This window comes from Xenopus laevis, chromosome 9_10L (genome assembly GCF_017654675.1).
Source record: "Xenopus laevis strain J_2021 chromosome 9_10L, Xenopus_laevis_v10.1, whole genome shotgun sequence".
Classification (NCBI taxonomy): Eukaryota; Metazoa; Chordata; class Amphibia; order Anura; family Pipidae; genus Xenopus; species Xenopus laevis.
In genome coordinates, this window is record NC_054387.1 from 134,804,633 (window position 1) to 134,829,904 (window position 25,272).

At 41.1% G+C, this 25,272-nt stretch overlaps 1 protein-coding gene across 2 annotated transcripts; it reads right to left on the reverse strand.

The window, feature by feature from the left end:
• Positions 1-13,539: 13,539 nt before the first annotated feature.
• Positions 13,540-16,784, reverse strand: LOC121398046 (oocyte zinc finger protein XlCOF22-like). 2 transcript variants are annotated; one of them, XM_041576570.1, is made up of 3 exons: positions 16,776-16,784; positions 16,325-16,445; positions 13,540-15,526 (listed from the first exon to the last, which is right to left on the reverse strand). In XM_041576570.1, exon 3 carries the CDS (start codon positions 15,255-15,257, stop codon positions 13,671-13,673), a length of 1,587 nt encoding a protein of 528 aa, XP_041432504.1. In that variant the 5' UTR covers positions 15,258-15,526; positions 16,325-16,445; positions 16,776-16,784; the 3' UTR covers positions 13,540-13,670. The 2 variants fall into 2 exon arrangements, with proteins under 2 accessions (XP_041432504.1, XP_041432503.1); XM_041576569.1 differs by lacking the exon at positions 16,776-16,784 and adding an exon at positions 16,535-16,590.
• Positions 16,785-25,272: the final 8,488 nt, after the last annotated feature.

The following is a 25,272-nucleotide window of genomic DNA, read 5'->3' on the forward strand; positions in this document are numbered from 1 at the left end:
GGAAGTGACCCTGGAATTAAGCACTTACACATTTCTATACAGGATTATTCCAAGCAATAGAATTACTGGGCCCAGATTCACAGAATCCCATTAAAGAGACACTGTGTATATGAGCAGCTGACAATAATATGGAGCACAGAACATAGGATTAGTGTTTGAGTTTCAGGACAAGATCTATACAAAGTCCCCCTGTAGCTCTACTTGCATTGATGTGGGTGCATACGAGTTGGATGGTGGGAAAGAAAAGGGACATGAGGAGTTCCCCCCAATAGGGGAGAAGAAGAGAAAGAATTTCCGCACACCAGTTAAATTAAAATCCAAACTCTTTATTGATCCATTGTTAAAAAGAGGGGCACATCACACTGAGCTTGACGCCTTTCGGGAGCATGTGCCCTTAATCATAAGCATAGGGGAACAGTGAGTGAGGAAGCTGAATAAATAGTGCATTAGTATAGCAACCTCTATTGATTATCATCTAATAGGACATGTGACTATATAATGAAAAAAACAAGTGAAAAAATACAAAAATCTTGGTAAGTGATAATCCAAAAAAAGAAAATGAAAAAAGTGCAACCTAGAAATAATACTATATATCAAATTGGGTATTAAGACCACACGGATTCCGTGTATTAAGGGTAAAAATCCAAAAGGCTTCACGTTTGGTCAATGAAAGTATGGGGTCACCACCTCTTAGGGGGGGTCTGTATCTTTTCAATTACTTTAACCCCTAAATCAAGGGTCCCACGTCCGCTACATTGGCTAAAGTGTTTCCCAATGGGGGATTTTTGGTCACAATTGTCGATGGCATTGAGATGTTCCATGATTCTGTCCTTGAGAGGGCGAATCGTACGACCCACATATTGTTTACTGCAGGATTTACATTCAAGTAAATAGACCACATGTCTACTGAAACAATTGTTATAAGTGGTGTTGTTAACTACTTTACCTGTAACATTTGATTTGAAGTCAGAACTGACTGTCATGACCTTACATGTTTTACAGGGATATCTGCCACATTTAAAGGTCCCTTTGGTACGTAGCCAATTGCCCGCAGAAGAAACAACCAGACTGGAAACCAAACTAGGAGATAGTTTCCTACCAAGGGGTACATTTATCAAAGAGTGAAGTTCCGCCACTAGAGTGAAATTCCGCAGCTCTCAATTCATTTCTATGGGATTTTGAAAGGCGTATTTATCAATGGGTGAAAGTGAAAGTTCACCCTTTGATAAATACGCCTATAAAAATCCTATAGAAATGAATGGAGAGTGGCGGAATTTCACTCTAGTGGCGGAACTTCACTATTAACTTCACTCTTTGATAAATATACCCCCAAGGGTGGGAGACCTCCTAGATATCAATTTAAGAGGATTATTTGACTAAATGTTACCCAGAATGGGATCATTGAACACATTGGAAGATGCTGACATATTATCCGACAAATGTCATTAAATTCTACATTATATTCTATACTGAAATAAATGCCTTTGCCTTTGGAATTAGTATCCTGATTCCTTTTACAAACTTTTCAGGATCAAAACATAATAAAAATTTAACAAAGACTGTTCCTATCACGGGAACGTGCTCTGTGATAGGCCGATTCAATTACATCAGTAGGGTAACGCCTCTCGGCTAATCTCTGTTTTAATAAATCTGCATGTTCATCAAAAATTTCAATGGAGGAGGAGTTTTGTCTGTATCTTAAAAATTGCCTTTAAGCCTTAGGAGTGCAGAATGGAAGAATATAGAGACTGAATGTCCATTGTTGCCCAGCTATATCCGCTGGACCAAGGTATGTCATTCAAAAGTGATAACAACTGACCTGTGTCTTTTAAATATGATTTTAAATTTACCACAATTGGCTGGAGGCATCAATCTACCCAATCTGATAAGCCTTCACTGAAAGATCCAATACTAGAAACAATTGGTCTCCCCTGGGGGTGAGTGGGAGATTTATGTATTTTTGGTAGGGTGAAAGATTGGAGTGATGGGAAACTCACAAATCAAAAGGTCTTATCCTTTACTTCCACTACCCCCAGGGATATACCAAAATTGATCAAATTATGTAATTCAGATTGACATTTTTTTGTAGGATTATCTGTTACACGTATTAGTATCGGATAGTTGTTGTGTGGCTTCCTGAATGTAATCGCCAGTGTTAAGGACAACCACAGATCCGCCCTTATCAGCTTGTGTGCATTTTCATATAAATCCGTAAGCGCTCGCTTATCATCCCAACAGAAAATGGAAAACCATTTGTGCTTAATATTTGTAGATAATTTCAATAAATCCTGTTCAATCATATCCTGAAAAATGTCCATTGAAGGACACCGTGAATTAATAGGGTAGAAATCACTGGCTGGTTTTAGACCCAGATGGTTCTGGGTTGTAATATCCCTATTAAGAGTGGCACCTTCATTTTGTAGGTCCTCCAAATTCTGGAGGCAGATCAGAAAAAAGTAACAAATCAACATTCTGCTGGTTAACATTCATTAGGTCATTTGTATCAGGTAAGGAATCTGATGTCAAAACGTCACTTAAAGCATGATCAGAAGATAAAATCTCTGATACTGAATCACCATCTGACATGTCATAAAAATGTCTCTGTAATGTCAGTTTCCTTACCAGTTTATTAACATCCACTAAGGTATGGAACATATTAAAGTGTCAGTCTGAAGCAAAAGACAGACCCTTACTTAGAACCCTCAGTTGCTCACTCGAAAAAAGGAAAAGAGGATAAATTAACTATATTTAGTATTTCCTCCCTCTCACTGGACGGACATCTCGTAGCTTGTGTCTCTTCTCTTGAACGTTTCCGTCCTTCTCTCCTTGTCTTTTTGTATCGTATGTATCCCGTCTCCATTTGACTGATTTCTTCTCTATTTCAGCCGTTGGCGGTCTCTGTGTTAGAGATCTGTAGTTTTTTGACTTTCTGTTATCCGGGTTACTGGTCTCCATACCAAAGTCAATAATAGGACTTCTTTGTAGTTTCATCATCAGAGCCACTTGATGGCAACACATTTTTTGGCTGTTTAAATGCGTGTTTCAGAATGGATTTTTGTCTAGGCCAAAGGTAAACAGTGTCGTTATCATAGTCTTGTTTGTCCCTCAAAAATTTGCACTTTTTTCATTCACTGACCATTTTCTCTAGCGTGTCTGGATGATTTTTCAGTTCCTTGTCAAACTGAATGAAGGATGCGGTTTTATCACATAAGGATAATTCAACTTGTTTGTCCTTGATTTGCTTGCGTAGATTGGTGAGGGTGTCTTCCTTATGGTGGATAATTAGAGACATTAATTTAAGTGAACACTACGTTAAAATGTCATTCCACCTGGAAACAAAGTCCGTATCACCCCTGGCAAACATAGGGAATTTTTTAATCCGGAGTCCTCTTGGTATGCAAGAGACTGTGATATATTTCTCTAATTTCTCAATGTCCCAACATAAAAAAGTTTCTTGCGTTAAAAGTTTCTCCAATAATCTGAAATTTGAGGATGTGGATGGGGGTGTGTAGCTCTCCGACGGAGTCTCTACTTCAATAAGTGACGTACGTTTGGTGAGATCCTTTACTTCACACAACGCATATATATCCCCAGTATTTGAGTCGCCCATAGTCGGTAACTTACGTTGAGACATATTGATAACAATAATGATTCAATGGGACTTGCCTGGTGTTAATTGGAACCGTTTAATTGGTGAATAACAGTGTCGGACTGGCCCACCGGGATACCAGGAAAAGTCCCAGTGGGCCCAGGTGTCAGTGGCCCCTTTTGCTTCTAACCATTTAGCCTATTTCATGGTCATTACCGATTTCTTTATGGGGAAAAAGCTAAATAATGGAAGAATATAGGAAGTAGATATAAGAATAATATAGTAAGTAGATATTAAAGATTAGGAGAATCAAGAGGTTAAGTAAAGGAGGAATAATAGTTTGGAAAGTGGGCCCACAGTCCATACCTCCCAACATTTTGGAAGTAAAAAGAGATACAAAAAAAATTTTTTTCTGCACATAGTGCAGCAATTTTTTGACCACACCCCTTTCTGTGGCCACACCCCCTAATTACCATGTTTGTTTTACAAAATTTGGCAGGTTATGAAAGTTTGAAAATATTTCTCCTTATCTAAACTGTGTTTTTGTGTCTCAAAATTGTTACAAAGTATCTTATTTGCACCTGTTAGCTGTTCTGGCCTCTCTGCTAAAAGCCAATTAAGTGAGAAACTTTGTTTCTTTTTCTGGCTTTTCAGTGCAGAGAAAAGAGGGACTTTCCAGTACAAATGAGGGACTGCGGGTTGAGCTGTCAAAAGAGGGACTGTCCCTTCGAAAAAGGGACAGTTGGGAGGTATGCACAGTCTACTGTAGTAATAGTTTTCTGGTGGGCCCCTGGCATCCCAGTCTGACACTGGTGAATAATGTTAGAAGACAGGGGCTGAGGGTTGAGCAGGAATAACAAGGGACATACTTTTATGGTGGAAAAGGTGAAGGAGAGAGGGGGTTGGGAGCTGGGGGAGTGTAAGCAGATAATGGAGTGGAATGAGTAAGATTTCCAGTATGTGACATGTAACAAAGCATTACTGGCCATTTGGCTGTGCAGCTGTACTGTGCCTTTAAGATGGAACAGACAGTTTGCAGAGAGTCCAGTAAGGGCCAATGAAAGGGAGATGTGGGTGTGGCCAGTACTGGGGGTGTTCCTCACACACTCACACTAATACACTGACACCATAGAAACAGAGCTCAGCTCACACCAGCGCCCAACGTTCCCTTCATTCCTAGCGGCGCCACAATTTGCCCATGATCATCACGTGACAATGGGCAGCTCTTATCCGTCACTCACTGAAGCCCTGAAGCTCCTTATGGCAAAACAATGAGTTCCTCAGTGGCTGCTCTCAGGCTGTAGGGTGTCCTTGCTTCCCACTGGCACATGATCCCTCCTACCGCCGGACACTTACTGACTGCTGCCTCACTGCTGCCGCTCCCTCACTCACCTCTTTCCTCCTCACGCTGCTCTGCTTCCTGTACCGGGAGCAATCCGACTCATTGGCTTAGACTGGAGGGGCGGGACGCGCTATACGATTGGCTGAGATTGGAATGTAGGCGGGACAAAGAGCTACTGAGAGAAATGATTGGAGACAAGGCGGGACTAAGAGATACTGAGAGGAATGATTGGAGACAAGGCGGGACTAAGAGATACTGAGAGGAATGATTGGAGACAAGGCGGGACTAAGAGATACTGAGAGAAATGATTGGAGACAAGGCGGGACTAAGAGATACTGAGAGGAATGATTGGAGACAAGGCGGAACTAAGAGATACTGAGAGGAATGATTGGAGAGAAGGCGGGACAGAGAGATACTGAGAGAAATGATTGGCGACAAGGTGGGACTAAGCGAGTTAGGGACTGAGGGAAAATGTTGTGCTATTTAATTAGAGTAAAAATATGACTAAAACCCGTGTATTATGCTAATTCTAAAAGTATACAGAGATCACATAAGAACCAAAGTATTTTGTAGTATTTCCCTCTATGTAATTATTCGCAGCTCAGAGAGTAAAGGGCAAGATTTCTATATGACGTGTAATGTTGCCCATAGCAACCAGCAGAGAAGGAAAGCAAAGCTGTGATTGGTTGCCCCCTGTGTAAAACTGAGCGTAGTGTCTATGACTTTACCTTTTCCCAAATTCCTGTTATTCCAATCGCTTACATTGATTTGCTCTGGAGACTGTAAATCTGGAGTGTAAGTCCTGTCCTGTGTGATATGTTCTGTTCACTTCACATATGCACAAGCTACAAGCCATTTTGTTAAAGGACATATAAAGGATAAATGAAAAAAACCTAATTGTGTAGGCAATTATAAGTAATATATGGTGTTGCTTTTACATGGGGCTAAACATTAATATTATCTTTAAAAATAGCCCCTTTATTGGAGCTCCCTATAGATGTTCTCTGGTCCCGGTCTGTGTTTCACATGAGGGGTGGGCGTGTCCCAGGGCCGGAACTAGGGGTAGGCAGAGTAGGCACCTGCCTAGGGCGCAATCATAGGGGGGCGCACTTTTAAGGGGAACATTTTTTTTAATACAACTTTATTTTTTATTTAATTGTTAGTATTTATGTGATCCCTGTATTAAAGCGGTAGTGGCAGCGCTCCCCAGTCCCCTCCTCCCTCTTACTTACTGGCAACGGCATTGCCTGCTGGCTGCGGCGCTTCTTCTTCCTAATGCACTGTGTCGCCAACACTGTAGGAAGCGACGCGCAGACATCCACGTCACACCACGTTGGGCCCCAGAAATAGGTAGAAAGCTGGGCTGATGCGGGGCGCTGTGTGTCGCCTGGCCCAGATTAAATAGAGCTGGGCCTGGTGGTGACTTTCTGCACACTGACTGAAAAACAGTCTAGATGACTGCGGGGCTTGTTTTCTGCTGACTCCTGGCTCAGGTACAGATCGTCTGGGGCAATAATCTGCTGCTGGCTTCTGTCCTGGCACATATTTGAGGGGCAAATTTTTTACTGGCTGGCACAGATACTAATTTGGGTCAATATTTAGCTGTTGGCTGGCACAGGTACAGACTTGGATGGCAATATTTTGGCTGCTGCTGTTGGCACAGGTACAGATTGTGGGCAATATTTTGCTTCTGGCTGACACACGTACAGATTGGGGGCAATATTTTGCTTCTGGCTGACACACGTACAGATTGGGGGCAATATTTTGGTTACTGGCTGGCACAGGTACAGATTGGGGGCAATATTTTGGTTACTGGCTGGCACAGGTACAGATTGGGGGGGGCAATATTATGACTGCTGCTGGCACAGGTACAGATTGGGGGCAATGTTTTGGCTGCTGCACTGGCACATAGATTTGGGGGCAATATTTTGACTACTAGTTGGCACAGATACAGATTTGGGGGCAATATTTTGGCTGCTGTTGGCACAGATTTAGGGGCAATATTTTGGCTGTTGGCTGGCACAGAGACTCATTTGTGGGCCAATATTTTGGCTGCTGGCTGGCACAAGTACAGATTTGGGGGCAATATTTTGGCTGCAGGGCACAGGTACAAATTTGGGACCTATATCCACTTGTTTAGTGTACCTTATTTTTGTTTGTTAACATTAAATATTTATATAAAGGGCAAGTTTCATTCATGAATGTGTCGTACGCCTTCTTTATTAAAAAGAACATAATTGTAAGGTGGGAAAAGGTAATCCGGGGGGCACTGATTGAAGCCCTTGCCTAGGGTGCCAAACTACCTTGGCCCGGCCCTGGTGTGTCCTAACGGTCCCTGCCAGAAGCACAGTAGGAGGGGGACAGCCAATCACAGCCCTGCAGTCACACAAGCACAAACAGGCTTTAGTTCCCTATCAGGTCCTGCTAGCTGCTGATTGGTTCCTGTCATACAGTGCAGTGAGCTGAGTGCACAGCCTGGGAATTCAGGGAGCAGCAAGTGGAAGAGAAGGGAGGGATTATTAGGGTTTTTGCAGAAATATTCAATAAATCAGCCTGAAACACTACTTTTTTTAAGCACAATTCTTCTATATCTAAATGAGTATAATGCTCTGGTACATTCTTGTTTTTTACACAAAATGTCTCCTTTAAAGATCACATCCAAGTTAATGGGCAAAAAATAGATGATCTCTTGCTCATTAGGAATGGGAATATAGTTCTATTTGGAGAATTCATAGAATATATAAATACTAATGACCTTAACCTTCAATTCATTTTTGAATTTCATGATAATCATATTAATTTTTTGGATATTTATTTAGAGGGTGTGGATAATAAAGTTACTGCATCACTATTTAGAAAAGCGTTTTGCTGCTACTTCTTCCCATCCCAGACATCTAATAAAATAATAAACAATGTACCTGTTGGGCAATTCCTGCACCTTAGACAACTCCAATTTTCAGGATTTTGTTATGCAAGTGTAACACCCTCTTGGTGACCCCCCTGGTGCCAAGGTTGTACATTATTACCGACTTTGCAAGGCAAAAGGGTACTGGGAATTCTTCTCCGGCAGTGCCTCCACCTAATGGGATCCGGGAATACATCTGCAGGATTGTCCCATTAGGAAAACATTCAACACACACTTTGCTTTTAAAAAACATCAATTTCATATAAAGAAAGTGTAAATTAAAGTGTAAGTAAAACCCCGCCGGGTTATATGCTAAACTCTGGCCTGGCTTTTTGGGGCAAAGCTGAAATTTTTCAGGGTGTTTTTAAAAACTCAAATTTTTCAAGATTTATTAAAGCCCAATGCTCCAAAAAGCCAGAATCTGAAAATCTGCCACTTCAGACCTGCCAAAGTTGTTTATAAGTCATTGTCAGAGGTCCCTATCCTATTTTGATGTTTCTGTGGTCTTTGCTGCCATTAGCTCTAAAATCCAAACGTTTCAGGCTTTTCGGGCAAAAATACAAAAAAATATGGTTTCTCTGGAAAAAGCCTGAAAAAATTGTACAATTCGGGTTTTTACCCAAACTGATTGAGTTTTTAATAATAAATAAGGTAAAATCGGGTATGGGAGTTTGATCGTGGTTTTTTTATTTAAAAAATGAGATACATTCAGATTTTAGTAAAAAAAATCTAAGTGTGGTGAAAAATGCGTGATCTGTCCTTATATGGTTATGGGTGATAGGGCATCATCCGATATAGTAACTCTTATAAGATTACACATTACATAAATTGTAACACCAGGAATGTTATCAATCTGATCACCTGCTTGAACTGTAAAGGCCAATATGTTGGGCAAACTTCTCAAAAACAAGAGAGAGAGAATCAGGAAACAAGTATCAAATATAAATATAAGTAAAGAAACCCATGTGTCCAAACATTTTTATTCATGTTCCTTGAGCAATTTAGAATATTTTCAGGTCCAAGGTACAGAGAGAGTAAGACAGAGGAACAGAGGGGAAGATCTGTCCAGCTTTTTATTGGGGCGAGAGGTCTTTTGGATCTTCACCTTAAATATGAGACTGCCTTTGGACATGAATTCCCAATTTGATGTTTCTTGTTACCACTAAAGCAGAGTTCCTTCCTTTGAATCATTTTTCTTGAATAATGTATTCCTATGATTTATCACATTGAGATACCATTATACATATATTTATATATTAGTAGAAAAAATAGAAAAAGGACACAGCGCCCAATAGTCTTATGTAGTGGAAACATATTATCTCAGGTACATTAGCATGAACATTACCCCGTCTGTGTTTCAGAGTACTTCTACTCCTTTATCACACCAGGGATAAAGAATAACAACAGGTACAAGGTAATCCACAAAGGAACTTAATCATAAATATACATAATCTCTATTTAATCAATGTGGTGCTAAAATATTCAGCCTATGTTTCCACCACACTTTTTCACCTTCTCAAAAACTGTTCCCTGTCCCCTCCTGGGTATGGGAACCATTTAAAAGACCATAAACTTAATCTGATTTTCAATATAATGTCTAGATACAGGTAATTAGAAATGGTAGAACAATGCTGAGAGGTGCGCGTCTTGATCTGCAATGTGTCTAAACCACATAGAGGAGACCACACAGGCAGACCAAGAGGTATACCATGAATTTTGTGGAGCACATATGATACCTCCTAATAAAGTGCATCTTCCCAGTTCCTGGATGTGTGAAAGATTTGCCATCACAAATCTACACTGGGAGCATGAAAGGCAATGATACATGGCCTGACTCCAAACACATTCGCACTACTCCCACTCGTGTCCCTTTGTCTAATGAAACAACTGGGATCCGATTGTACGACCCTTTCTATGTGAAATAAGCGCAAAACTCAACTCCTCCACATCATTTTGTATATTTGTAATTCTTGTATCCAAAAATGGTTTTCCATTTAAATATTTTTAGTAGGAATTGTGTGAGAATGGGGTACTGTTCCTTTATGTACAGTCGTATTAAAAGTTTGGGAACCCCTCATTTCTTTGGAGATTTGTTTTACCATTGGTCAATGTTTCAAAGTAGCAACTTCCTTTTAATATATAACTTGCCTTATGGAAACAGTAGTATTTCAGCAGTGACATAAAGTTTATTCGATTAACAGAAATAATGCAATATGCATCATGACAAAATGAGACAGGTGCATAAATGTGGGCACCCCAACAGAGATATTACATCAATACTTAGTTACAAATGTAACAGCCTCTAGACGCCTCCTATAGCCTTTGATGAGTGTCTGGATTCTGGATGTGGCTATTTGTGACCATTGGTCCATACAAAATCTCTCCAGTTCAGTTAAATGTGATGGCTGCCGAGCATGGACAGTCTGCTTCAGATCATCCCATAGATTTTCCATCATATTCAAGTCGGGGGACTCCAGAATATTGTACTTGTCCCTCTGCATAAATGTCTTTGTAGATTTCCAAGTGTGTTAAGGGTCATTGTCTTGTTGGAATATCCGACCCCTGCAGCGGAACTTCAACTTTGTGACCGATGCTTGAACATTATACTGAAGAATTTGTTGATATTGGGTTGAATTCATCCGACCCTCGACTTTAACAAGGGCCCCAGTAGTCCCTGAACTAGTCACACAGCCCCACAGCATGATGGGACCTCCACCAAATGTGACAGTAGGAATGCCGTGTTCTTCTTCCGCCATGCAAAGTGCTTTTTGTTATAACCAAATAACTAAATTTTTGTCTCCTCAGTCCAAAGCACTTTGTTCCAAAATGCCTGTGTCTTGTCTAAATGAGCTTTTACATACAACAAGCGAGTGTGTTTGTGTGAGTGCAGAAAGGGCTTCTTTCTCATCCCCCTGCCATACACGTTCTTTGTGCAAATTGTGCTGAATTGTAGAACGATGTACAGATACACCTGCATCTGCAGCAAAATCTTCTTGCAAGTCTTTGGAGGTGATCTGAACAATTTTGTTTTTAGATCTTTTGAGAGTTGCTTTGAGGATCCCATGCTGTCACTCTTCAGAGGAGAGTCAAACAGAAGCACAACTTGCAATTGGTCACCTTAAATACCTTTTCTCATGATTGGACACACCTGCCTATGAAGTTCAAGGCTTAAAGAGATCCATTCAATTTGGTGTTGCCAGTAATCAGTATTGAGCAGTTACATGCATTCAAATTAGCAAAATTACAAGGGTACACAAATTATTGCACAGCCAGTTTTTCACATTTGATTTAATTTCATTCAACTGAATACTGCTTCACTAAAAATATTTGTGCTGAAAACACCTCAGTACTCCGATGTTCCTGGGAAATGAAAGACATACCACTGTAATCTTTTTTGTTGAAAGTGAAGTAAATTATTATGCAGGCTGAGACGGGTTCCCAAACTTTTTCACGACTGTATGTGTATGTCTGTATTCTTATTGGCTGTTCCCTCTATAAATGTTGACATCCTGTGGCAGGTAATCTGGCTCTTGACCAAGTGCCTTAAAAGCACGAAATGTGTAGGGCCTGTGGGAAATGTTCATTTGTCTGTAGATCAGCAACAATTTTAGTCTCCACTAAATAAGCATCCCAATGTTCTTGTTGCTTGAGTATAACACACCTATGCAGACAGAACTGACTTCTCCCCATTGTCCATTCAAAAACACACAAAGATAAAGAATCATTTTTAATTAATCCCAAAGAAAACACTATGGTACAAAAATGGCATTTTGAAAACCCTATAGGAAACATGTTTGTAAAACAATTATTTCTCAACATGATGGAAAGTCAGACAACACACAAGCCTCACATCTCTATGTATTTAATGACAAAGTGTACTGTTACAAAAAATTAAAGGCTTAAATGCCACGGTAGTGTCTATCTGGGGATATAAAATTATTTGTAAATTGGTCCTGAATTCTCATCGCTCCTGCAGGACCTCTCACTGCTGCCACATCTAGATCGAGTGTTTCCTGATAAACGTAACCATCACGGTGACAAACCTAATCAGGCTCCATAGTTTATAGCCGAGTGGAATACTTCACTTGATTGAAAGAATGCCAAAAGAGCATTGAACCATATGCAGTGATCTATAGAGGTCTATAGTTGAAAAAGCCATTTATTACATAAGTAGGCCCATTTATCAAATTCATGTGAATTTGTTTTTAAATTCAAATATACTCATAATTCGATTAGGTTATTTAAGAACAAATTAGAATATCTAATATTCAATCGAATGGTTCTGACCCAAAAACTCCAATCGTATTCGATTTGTACACATGAAGTTTTTCTCCCAAAAAAACTAGAATGTCAGGAAGGCTATTATCTCCAAATGGCTCAACGGACCTCGGCCACTGACTTGTACATGAACTCAGCAGGTTTTAGGTGGCGATTATTCGAATTACGAAAGTTTCCATGGTTGAGGTGTGATAAATCTCACATTCAAATTTGCATTCAAATAGGGGGATTAAAATTAGAATGTGTGAATTTTGAGACTGGAAAATTACAGTTCGAATTTACTATTCAACCCTCGATAAACAGGCCACTTAGAGTTCATGTATAAATCCTAATAAGAATTTCTGTCTCATCCCCAACAAACACAAATGGCATATCTGGTGCTGCTGTTCCAGGTAATGGCTTGGGCTAAGGAAGGAATAGAAACCCATCATATATTTTCTGTCCCAGTGAATTTCTGAAAGCAATGAAATCTCCAGTACTTCCACAGGCTCCCGCATCAATGATGAATAAACAGTAGTAACTGCTAGGGGGACAATTGAAAAATACTTTTTATACTTCCAGTACTTGGAGCCACTATTTGATGACTTGACAATTCTAAGATGTTTTCCATCCAATGAACCCAAGCAGTTTGAAAATTAGTTTTCATGTAGAATTCATCTGTAATTTTCTGATCATTGATATGCACCCAGTATCACCTAGCTCTACCTCTTTATTTTACTTTTTCCTTCACTGTTGCAAAAAACAGAAAGACGCGAGTAAACATGACACAGAAACAATCGGGTGGAGCAGAAAACGTAGACCTGTCTCAACATGGGATGTACGTCATCAGGTCTTACTGCGGGGATTTTTATGTCATCAGGTCACTGTAAGAGAAGTTGAGCAACAGTTTATGGGTAACAGCTACAGTGGCGGGTGAGTCGCCAGTACAAATTGCACATGTAGCAATACGTTTTAAAAAAATCACAGCGATCCAAACAGCATATGTTAATGGAGACTCTTAATGGACATTTTGTGTAAAAAATAAGAATGTACCAGTACATTATACTCATTTAGATATAGAAGAATTGTGCTTAAAAAAGTAGTGTTTCAGGCTGATTTATTGAATATTTCTGCAAAAACCCTTATAATCCCTCCCTTCTCTTCCACTTGCTGCTCCCTGAATTCCCAGGCTGTGCACTCAGCTCACTGCACTGTAGGACAGGAACCAATCAGCAGCTAGCAGGACCTGATAGGGAACTGAAGCCTGTCTGTGCTTGTGTGACTGCAGGGCTGTGATTGGCTGTCCCCCTCCTACTGTGCTTCTGGCAGGGACCGTTAGGACACGCCCACCCCTCATTTGAAACACAGACAGGGACCAGAGAACATCTATAGGGAGCTCCAATAAAGGGGCTATTTTCAAAGATCATATTAATTTTTAGCACCATGTAAAAGCAACACCATATATTACTTATAATTGCCTACAAAATTAGTTTTCTTTTCATTTATCCTTTAAACCCAAGAAAGAGAAATAACTGCTCCAAAGAAGTAAATTACCACTTAGGTTTCCAAATTAAAACCTATGGTTTTCCTCCTTTGTGCAGTTTTAAGTGTGCTTTAAGACTACTGTTACATGTAAAACATTTCCCACATTCACAACAAGAATAAGGTTTCTCTCCAGTATGGGATCGTTGATGGACAGTAAGATATGATGAACTGGTAAAACATTTCCCACATTCTGAACAAGAGAAAGGTTTCATCCCTGTGTGGGTTCTGTAATGATTGTTACGGTTACATTTTTTTGAAAAACTTTTCCCACATTGCGAACAAGAAAAAGGTTTCTCTCCCGTGTGGGCTTTGTGATGATATCTTAGGCTCCTTTGATTTGAAAAACCTTTCCCACATTCAGAACAAGAATAAGGTTTCTCTCCTGTGTGTGATCGTTGATGGATAGTAAGATATGATGCACTGGTATAACACTTCCCACATTCAGAACAAGAAAATGGTTTCTCTCCTGTGTGAGTTCTGTGATGGGCAGTAAGTTCTGATGATCTGGCAAAACATTTCCCACATTCAGAACAAGGAAATGGTTTCTCCCCTGTGTGAGTTCTCTGATGATATTTAAGGTTCATTTTTTTCAAAAAACATTTCCCACATTCAGAACAAGAATAAGGTTTCTCTCCTGTGTGGGTTCGTTGATGGTCAGTAAGTTCTGATGATCTGGTAAAACATTTCCCACATTCAGAACAAGAATAAGGTTTCTCTCCTGTGTGGGTTCGTTGATGGTCAGTAAGTTCTGATGATCTGGTAAAGCATTTCTCACATTCAGAACAAGAAAATGTTTTTTCCCCTGTGTGAGTCTTTTGATGGCGAGCAAGGAGATCATTAGTTAGGAAACATCTCCCACATTCAGAGCAAGAATAAGGATTTTCTCCCATGTGGTTTTGTTGATGGACAATAAAATCTGATAATCTGGTAAAACATTTCTCGCATTCAGAACAAGACAAGGGTTTCTTAGCTGTATGAACATTAAGATGAGTATAAAGATTTCTGTGAGGAGAATCGTGTATCTGACTTGTATGAGTTCTTTCATGTCTAACAACGTCTCTTTTTTGAAGAAATTGTCTGTGGCACTGACTGCAACAATATTTCTTATGAATAATCTCTTTTGTTAAATGTTGTCCATGTGGGGACGTCTCTGCATTTTTATCATCTTTATTATCCTTTATTAAGAGGCTGGATCCCATGATAGGAGTAGGTGTATCTGTTTCCTGTATCTGTTCTGTAAGTGGATTAATGCTGCAATCTGATTGGTTATCCTCTTCGCATGAAGCTGCTTCCTCCTTAATAACAAATGATACATAATCACCTTGTGAGTTGTTAGTCAGGCTGCAGTCCATAATATCAGCTATTTTATCTGTTCTCTGTATCTGTCCTGAAATTGTATTTATCTTGCAGTAATTATGGTCTATTTGCCATAAAACCAACTCCCCGTTAATTCCATCTGATGTATCCTTAGAGAACAAGTTGTTATTCAGTCTACAACCCTTGAGAGTCGATTGAGTTTGTTCTGCAAGGTGCTTTTCTTCTTCCCATGAAGCCGTTTCCTCTTTAATAACAACTGACATATAATTAGCTGCCAGGCTGTTATTCAGGCTGCATCCCATGATAGGAATAGGTGTATCTGTTCCCTGGAACTGTTCTGTAAGTTGATTAATGCTACAATGTGATTGGTTTCCCGCTTCACATGAAGCCGTTTCCTCTTTAATCCCATTGGCTGGTGGGGGTTGTTCCACTGGGGAATTTTTAGGGTTTGAGATGTTTCCTTCAACACAAAAATCTGCTCCTTCAGCCCCAATCTTGCTTGGCTCATTATTATAATATAATGTTCCTCCCAGATCAGCTGTGATATCTCTCTTATCTTCATATTCACTGTCTGTCAAACAGAAGAAGAGAGAATATTATTTATGTTTGATCACAAGGTTTGGGAATCAGGATAATTGAGGCCTTGGTTAAGGAGGGTGGGAGAGGTCCCCTGGATTTCGCTGTATTATAAAATTCAAGGTAGTCTACATGGCATTTAATGATCTCAGGTGCCCTGTGGTTGGGAAGGGAGGCTATTGCAGATTTACACTCTCAGGGTGAATAGTCCATCTGCTTTATTTGACAGGTGTACACCCAGGGATGCCTATCTCAGAGATGCAGATTTTTCTCCTGAATAAGAGAGTTAGAACTATACATAATCTGGTAGGGGTGTTCTACAAGGTGACCTGTGTGCTGAGCTGAACGTCAGTAAACAAGGGTCAACCAAACCCAATTCAGTCACAAGCTGGAGACATGGGAAGTGGACCTCTGGTTTGTGGCATAGCCTTCAATGATAATGAAGTGCTCTATTCCATGTAATGTAAACGTTCCCAAGCCACACAGCTGGTATGTAGGGAGATGTGACAAATATTGTTCCCTCCTGCATTATCTCTGGAACAAATGATGAGCATTGCAATTAAATAGAGGTTTGCTGGAACTGGCGTAGCTGTCTCTTGCATGTGCACAGGTTCTATAGTGTAGGATTGCCTGTGTTTTCCCTATAGAGCCATCTTGGTCTGGACATTGGACTTGTTACTCATGACTTGAGCAATTATTTGATTTGATGGATTATTAACTGGGTATATGAAAAGACAACATTTCCTGCATAGACTCTATGCTCTGCATATGATAGACACCACCCCATACTTACCCGGTGGGCGGAGCTTCTGTGGGTCCTCCTCTCTTTCCTCATAAAGGTCCCTGTTTCCTTTTATATAGTCCCACTCGTCCAAGGAAAAATAGATGGAAACATGATGAGTCCTTATGGCAACCTGTCACACACAATGTTCCAGTCATCCCCCAGCCAGAGAAAGGGATTATCATCCACTGTTACTAAACAATAAGGGGCCGCTGTACCCACCTCTCCAGTCAGCAGCTGGATGATGTTGGACATGAGTTCCAGGATCTTCTTGTCATTCTTGTTATTTTCCTTCTGTATGACGGAGCCAGGGGCATGCAGGGCCCCCCCATCATCTGACTTCTTCCTAGGGATGTAGTGCTAAATATTGAAAGGAAGAGAGAATGGTGTTTGAGCTGCAGAGAGACCCCCTTTGTACAGACAGACAGTCTCTTGTCAGTGTGCCAGTCACAGTGCCCCTCACCTCTCCAGTCAGCAGATAGATCATCTCCAGTGTCAGATTCACCATTCTCTCCTTCTTCCCCCGCTCCTCCTCCTCCTCATTTTTATCCTTCTTCTTCTTCCCCTTCATCCCTGTGTCACTCGCTTCCTCCCACATTCCCATTGGCTCCTTGTGGGAGGGACTGACCTGGAAGTGACCCTGGAATTAAGCACTTACACATTTCTATACAGGATTATTCCCCAGATCCAAAGAATTCCATTAAAGAGACAGTGTGTATATCAGTAGCTGACAATATTATGGAACACAGAGCAGAGAGTTAGGGTATGAGTTGCAGGACACACAGGATTCCCACATGGTCTGCACATGATTTGGATGGTGGGAAAGTAAAGGGACATGAGGGGTTCCCCCCAATAGTACAAAGCTGCTGTTTGGTGGTGAAGGAGAGAGGGGGGGTTGGGAGCTGGGGGAGTGTAAGCAGATAATGGAGTGGAATGAGTAAGATTTCCAGTATGTGACATGTAACAAAGCATTACTGGCCATTTGGCTGTGCAGCTGTACTGTGCCTTTAAGATGGAACAGACAGTTTGCAGAGAGTCCAGTAAGGGCCAATGAAAGGGAGATGTGGGTGTGGCCAGTACTGGGGGTGTTCCTCACACACTCACACTAATACACTGACACCATAGAAACAGAGCTCAGCGCACACCAGCGCCCAACGTTCTTCATTCCCAGCGGCGCCACAATTTGCCCATGATCATCCCGTGACAATGGGCAGCTCTTATCCGTCACTCACTGAAGCCCTGAAGCTCCTTATGGCAAAACAATGAGTTCCTCAGTGGCTGCTCTCAGGCTGTAGGGTGTCCTTGCTTCCCACTGACACATGATCCCTCCTTACTGACTGCTGCCTCACTGCTGCCGCTCCCTCACTCACCTCCCGGGTCGCCAGGTTTTCATTTCAAAACCAGCCAAAGACAATCAAAAAACTAGCTAAAAGCCATTTTAAAAGTAGCCCAAAAACAGCCAAATTCGTAAACTGAAAAAATCGTAATAAAATCAAGTAAAACAATAAGGGTTTTAAATCAATGAAGTGCCTGGAATTTTCCAATAACGTTTTCTACATTAAAGAGGGTGAACACGCCCCGAGCCCTGGGAAGTGTCTGCGAATGAGCCCAGTATAAATGACAGACTGGTCCCAGACACAACTGTATATATCACAGTGTAGCAGCCACATCTGCCCTCAGCAAATCACAACAGGCTTTTCCAGCTGCTAAATATTTACTAAGCGGTGTTAGTCCCAGTGTGCGACATTGTAGTGACTCAGATACCGAGTACAGACCCTCTCCTTCACCCCAAGCTCCCCTACAAAACAGCCCTGTCCCCTCACCTCTTACAAACCTTCTCCTACTTCCGGCTTTGCTTGGGCCGCAGCAGCTCCACAGAGCAGCTTTCAGGAAGTTGTAGCGCAGCACTGTCCTACGTCATCTTGCTGAGCAGCAATCTCTTTCGCTCAGACGAGTCACGTGACAAACAGTGAAGCCTCCTATTTACACAGGAACTCACACTGACACAGTACAGCCAGCAAAGCTGCAGGGGGAGGGGACGTGACGTGGTTGCAGCACAGCAACAGTCTCTCTCTCTTCTCAAGTCAGTCTAGTCTCCAGTGAACTGACGTCAGTACAATTTTAAAAGTCCAAACCCGCGGCACCTATCACAACTAGCCCAAACCCGTAGGTTGGCAACCCTGCTCACCTCTTTCTTCCTCACACTGCTCTGCTTCCGGTATCGGGAGCAATCCCACACTAACTCATTGGCTCAGAGTGGAGGGGCGGGACGCGCTATCCGATTGGCTGAGAGAGGAATGTAGGCGGGACAAAGATCTACTGAGAGAAATGATTGGCGACAAGGTGGGACTAAGAGAGTTAGGGACTGAGGGAAAATGTTGTGCTATTTAATTAGATTAAAAATATGACTAAAACCCGTGTATGATGCTAATTCTAAAAGTATACAGAGATCACATAAGAACCAAAGTATTTTGTAGTATTTCCCTCTATGTAATTATTCGCAGCTCAGAGAGTAAAGGGCAAGATTTCTATATGACGTGTAATGTTGCCCATAGCAACCAGCAGAGAAGGAAAGCAAAGCTGTGATTGGTTGCCCCCTGTGTAAAACTGAGAGTAGTGTCTATGACTTTACCTTTTCCCAAATTCCCATGATTCCAATCACTTACATTGATTTGCTCTGGAGACTGTAAATCTGGAGCTGAGTGTAAAGCTGGCCATACACGGAGAGATCTGTTCGTTGGGCGATGTCGCCAAATGAGCGGATCTCTCCCCGATATGCCCACCTTGAGGTGGGCAATATCGGGCTGATCCGATCGTGGGCCCTAGAGCCCAACGATCGGATCCTAACGAATGGGAAAGGGCGGTACCTCATCAACTAACAGATGTGGCCACGATCCGACGGGATTTTTAGAGATAGTCGGCCAGATCTCGATTGGGGAAGCCCCTCGGGCTGTCGGCAGCTTTTATCCGCCCGTGTATGGCCACCTTAATAAGTCCTGTCCTGTGATATGTTCTGTTCACTTCACATATGCACAAGCTACAAGCCATTTAGTTAAAGGACACTTAAAGGATAACTCCCAACTGTCCCTATTTTCTCTGCACAAGTTTCACAGAACAGCTAACAGGTGCAAATAAGATACTTTGTAACAATTTTGAGACACAAAAAAACAGTTTGGATAAGGAGAAATATTTTCAAACTTTCATAACCTGCCAAATTTTGTAAAATGAACATGTTCATTAGGGGGTGTGGCCACAGAAAGGGGTGTGGTCAAAAAATTGTTGTAGAAAAAATGTTGTCCCTCTTTTTACTTCCAAAATGTTGGGAAATATGCATATAGGATAAATGAAAAAAAACCTAATTTTGTAGTCAGTTATAGGTAATATATTGTGTTGCTTTTACATGCGGCTAAACATTAATATTATCTTTAAAAACAGCCCCTTTATTGGAGCTCCCTATAGATGTTCTCTGGTCCCTGTCTGTGTTTTAAATGAGGGGTGGGCGTGTCCTAACGGTGTCCAAGAGAAATGTGGCTCTCGCACACCCTTGTGTGAGATAAATCAATGTTGTCTGGTGCACAGTGGTAGAGGTTCGGCAACCTCAAATCTGAAACAGAAGTCAAGCAATCCAGAGGCACACAGAGCTGATGCAAGCAAGGAACACCTTACACGTTTATTGCAGTATAGCAGTGCAACGTTTCGGGGTCTGGCCCCTTTATCATGCTTGCACCCTTTGCACTAAGTCTTTTGTGTACCTTGTTAAAATCTTGTGTGCCACAGTGATGTGCATGTGCTGATGGAATGGTGCCTCCAGGGTTCTTACCTGTCCTGTTTTTACGCAGACAGCCTGGTTTACAGAAGGGATGCCCAGGTCCTTATACTGTATTCTTTAATTGACATGGTGACCAGTCAATTGCTGATCACCATATCATAGCCCCGCCCACAACATCACCGCCCCCGTTGCATCACTGTCCCGCCCTCTCCCCAGCCACATAAAGGGGCAACCCTAGGTGCTTCACATGTTCAGTGCTGTGCTGACTAATGTGATGAAGGAGCCGCACAGTCTTTGGAAGTTCAGTAACAGTGTCACTTTCCCTCCTATTTAGCTGATGGTGCCACTGCCTATCCCTGTATATATTGTCTTTGAGCTTCCAGTACCCGTGCTGACCCTATCATGGCTATTTTCCATCACTCTCCAAAGCTTCATAAGCCCAACAGACCCCACTTAGGTAGATCTATAATGGCCGGGATCAGCTCACTCAGAGAACCCCTATTATAAATAGTTGATTTTTATCTACAACCTCTTGTATTGCCCCTCCCCAGTTACATCAAATACATGGGGCAAGTTATATACATTATGGATAATATGGAGTGACAAAGTAACTACAGACTGGCCACTAGAGATGTTCCAGCTCTATATTCTTGCATTCCACACCGTCTGGGCATGAAAGGAATTTCATTCCATCTCAATCGACATAGTGATTATGAATCTTCAGCTATATGGGCATGTTTACTAACATTGGAGATAAATATCTGGAGAGATTTTTGGAGATGTTGCCCATGGCAACCAATCAGCAATTAGATTTAAACAGCCACAGCCAAGTTAGAAAACAAAAGCAAAGATCTGATTGGTTGCTATGGGCAACATCTCCAGAAATCTCTCCAGATATTTATCTCCAATGTTAGTAAACATGCCCCTTAGACTAGAAGCTATACAATTGTTGCTTAAACATAATCACTTTCTATTTGATAATAAATATGTTTTATAAAGACAAGGTTCCTCTATGGGAGCAAAGTTTGTGCCTTCTTACGCTAATTTGTACATGGCACGGGGGGTGTAAGAACGTACGCATGCGTCCTGTTCGGCGCAGGCGCGGTAATGCGCGCCGGCGCGTGACGCGGACGCCGGCCGCTGACGCGGTGGCGACGGTCGCGGGCGCAGGGACGCAGGTGGAAACGCCTGTGACGGACGTGATGGCGTCAGTTCCGCGACGTCAGCGTGAGGACGCTAGTTTGGCGCCAAAAAATATGCATTTAAACCAGATCCAGACTAACATGCATTGCCTGGTTATTAGGTTTATTACTGAAACCCTAGCATCTCTGACTACTTGAATTTCCTGTTGTGACCCTGCCTGAACCTGGACTACGATTTCTGCTGCCTGCCTCGACTCTTCTGCTTGTCTTATCGTTACGAACCTCGCTGCCTGCCTTGACCTTGCCTCATCCTCTGTACCGCGTTTGATAGTCTCATTGGCTACTCTCCACAACCCTACTCCCTGTTCCATTCCAGGTGGGTAGTGGTTGTGTGAGGCGCTTGTGAGTTCGAAATCTTCAACTCCAGCTCCTTCTCCGCCTGGATCCCACCGGTAAGCCTGACAGGGGGAGTATATGTACGTATATGGCGACTATAATCAATTTAAAGATCACATCCAAGTTTATGGGCATTATATAGACAATCTCTTGCTCATTAGGAATGGGAATACAGCTCTATTTGGAGAATTCATAGAATATATAAATACTAATGACCTTAACCTTCAATTTGTTTTTGAATTTCATGATAATCATATTAATTTTTTGGATATTCATTTAGAGGGTGTGCATAATAAAGTTACTGCATCACTATTTAGAAAAGTGTTTTGCTGCTACTTCTTCCCATCCCAGACATCTAATAAAATAATAATAAACAATGTACCTGTTGGGCAATTCCTGCACCTTAGACAACTCTTATTTTCAGGATTTTGTTATGCAAGCATGAGAAATAAGAGACAGGGTAGTGTATGTATTTATTGATAAATGCCTTTAAGAATGATTTTCTATCCCCCTTGTTTCTCTCTTTCAGAAATATACTTCTAAAACTTTGAGCCTCACTAGGTCAACTACATCTGACAGGCCGTTATGTGTATTAACCTATAGCCCACAATTTTCTCAAATAAGATGCATTTTTGAGATAAAAAATCTCCCTATATTGCAGATTGATAAGAAACTAGATATGCTAGTTCTCCACTAAGTGATGTAAATTTCAAAAGTAAAAGTAGCAACCTCAGCTGTATGTTTGTTAGGTAAAATGGGAGACCTGGAATTAATTGCTCTAAAAATTATGATATAATTGGTATCACTGAGACCTGGTGGGATGAAACATGTGACTGGATTGTGAATTTAAATGGTTACACCCTTTTTAGGAGGGACAGAGGAATTAAATAGCGGGTGGAGGAGTGTGTTTGTATGTAAAGCCTGAATTAAAGCCATGCGCTAAAGAAATAACAATAGCTGCCACTGGTGAGGGTGTAGAATCCCTCTGGGTAGAGATTTTGACTGGGCAAAAGGTAACAAAGAGAATTATCATTGGTGTATGTTATAAACCACCTGGTATAAGTGTCGAGTATGAAGCCCAGCTACTCTTGCAGATACAAGCGGCTTCACAGCTGGGTCAAGTTGTTACTATGGGTGACTTCAATTATCCAGACATTGACTTGGGTAATGGGGTTGCTAAGACACAAAAAGCTAGTAGGTTTGTAAATATGCTGAATGACAACTTTTTATTCCAGCTCGTTCAAGAACCTACTAGGAATAACTCTCTTTTGTACCTGTAATAACTAACAATACTGAACTCATCTCTAACATTTGTGTGGGTGAGGGGCATTTAGGGAATAGTGATCATAACATGGTCTCCTTTGAGATTCTGTTGCAGAAGCAATTCTATAAGGGACCAACTAAAACACTACATTTCAGACGTGCAAACTGTGACAGTATAAGGGCATCTCTGTGACATATTAAGTGGGAAATGCTTTTCACAGGGTTAAACACAGAACAAAAATGGGAAGTCTTTAAAATGCTGCTTAATAAATCTACTTGTCAGTATATTCCACTTGTAAGCAAGGAACGTCGTTGCAAAGCAAAATCTTTTTGGTTCAATAGAAGCGTTGGTGTTGAGGTGGGTAAGAAAAGACCTGCTTTTAAGGCTTTCAAGTTAGCTGGTACAGCCGAAACATTTATAAGGTACAAGGAGGCCAATAAATCATGCAAAGAAGCTATAAGGCAAGCTAAAATTGATATGAAACGATATAATATTGCAACAAGCAGTAAAAATAATCCAAAATTATTTTTTAAATATTTTAATAGTAAAAAATAGAGGGGGGTCAGCTGGTTGATGAAAACAAAATAAAAGCGCAGATTCTGAACTCATCTTTCTACACAAATGAGGAACCAGTTAACGAAGGTTTCCTTCTTAATAGTCCCAATTCTAGTAATACAACTAATGATGCATGGTTCACACATGAGGAAATTCAAAAGAGACTAGAATATGTAAGATAAACAAAGGTCTGGGGCCAGATGGTATTCATCCCAGGGTACTTAGCGAGCTTAGCTCTGTGATTGCCAAACCTCTTTACTTGTTTTTTTCAGGATTCATTGACGTCTGGCATATTGCCGAGAGACTGGCGAATTACTAATGCAGCGAGTCTATTCAAAAAAGAATCTTTTTTGCAGCCTCAAAACTATAGGCCAGTTAGTCTGACGTCAGTGGTAGGAAAGCTTTTTGAAGGGTTAATAAAGGATACGGTACGGGACTTTATAGCAAATCATATTACTATAAGTGTGTGCCAGCATGGTTTTATGCGCAATAGACCTTGCCAGACTAACTTAATTTATTTTTATGAGAAGGTGAGCCGGGACCTGGATTCTGGGATGGCAGTGGATGTGATTTACTTAGACTTTGCTAAAGCATTTGATACAGTGCCACACAAAAGTTTACTGGTTAAATGAAGGAATGTTGGCCTGGAACATTGTATTTGTACCTGGACAGAGAACTGGCTAAAAGATAGACTACAAAGAGTGGTGGTAAATGGAACATTTTCTAATTGATCAGTGTTGTTAGTGGAGTACTGCATAGTTAGATATGGGTATATATAATTTATGTGAAAGTATGGAGGGGTGTGTGTATGGATGCTGGGTTTTCATTTGGAGGGGTTGAACTTGATGGACTTTGTCGTTTTTCAACATGATTTAACTATGTAACTATGCTTATGAAACAGGGCTGTAAATTTGTTAAAAGAAAATGATGCTAGCATGGTCTCAAACAAGCAGCCAGATAGACCTACCAGGATATTAAATAAGGGCAACTTTAATGGAGACATTTTGTGTAAAAAAATAAGAATGTACCAGTGCATTATACTCATTTAGATATAGAAGAATTGTGCTTAAAAAAGTAGTGTTTCAGGCTGTTTTATTGAATATTTCTGCAAAAACCCTAATAATCCCTCCCTTCTCTTCCACTTGCTGCTCCCTGAATTCCCAGGCTGTGCACTCAGCTCACTGCACTGTAGGACAGGAACCAATCAGCCGCTAGCAGGACCTGATAGGGAACTGAAGCCTGTCTGTGCTTGTGTGACTGCAGGGCTGTGATTGGCTGTCCCCCTCCTACTGTGATTCTGGCAGGAACCTTTAGGACACGCCCACCCCTCATTTGAAACACAGACCGGGACCAGAGAACATCTATAGGGAGCTCCAATAAAGGGGCTATTTTTAAAGATAATAATTTTCATCACCATGTAAAAGCAACACCATATATTACTTATAATTGCCTACAAAATTAGAGTTTTATCATTTATCCTATCTGTCTCCTTTATGGGGTAAACTCTTGCCAGGCCTTTTGGGGCAAAGCTCAAATTTTTCAGGGTGTTTTTAAAAACTCAAATTTTATTAAAGCCCAATGCTACAAAAAGCCAGAATCTTAAAAATCTGCCACCTCAGACCTGCCAAAGTTGCGTATAAGTCAATGGCAGAGGTCCCTATCTTATTTTGATGTTTCTGTGGTCTTCTTTGTTACTAGCCCTAAAATCCAACCATTTCAGGCTTTTTGGCCAAAAATACAAAAACATCCTGCTTTTCGGGTAAAAGCCTGGAAAAATGGTACAATTTGGGTTTTAGTTCGATTTTATCGGGTTTTTTACTGGAACTGATTTAGA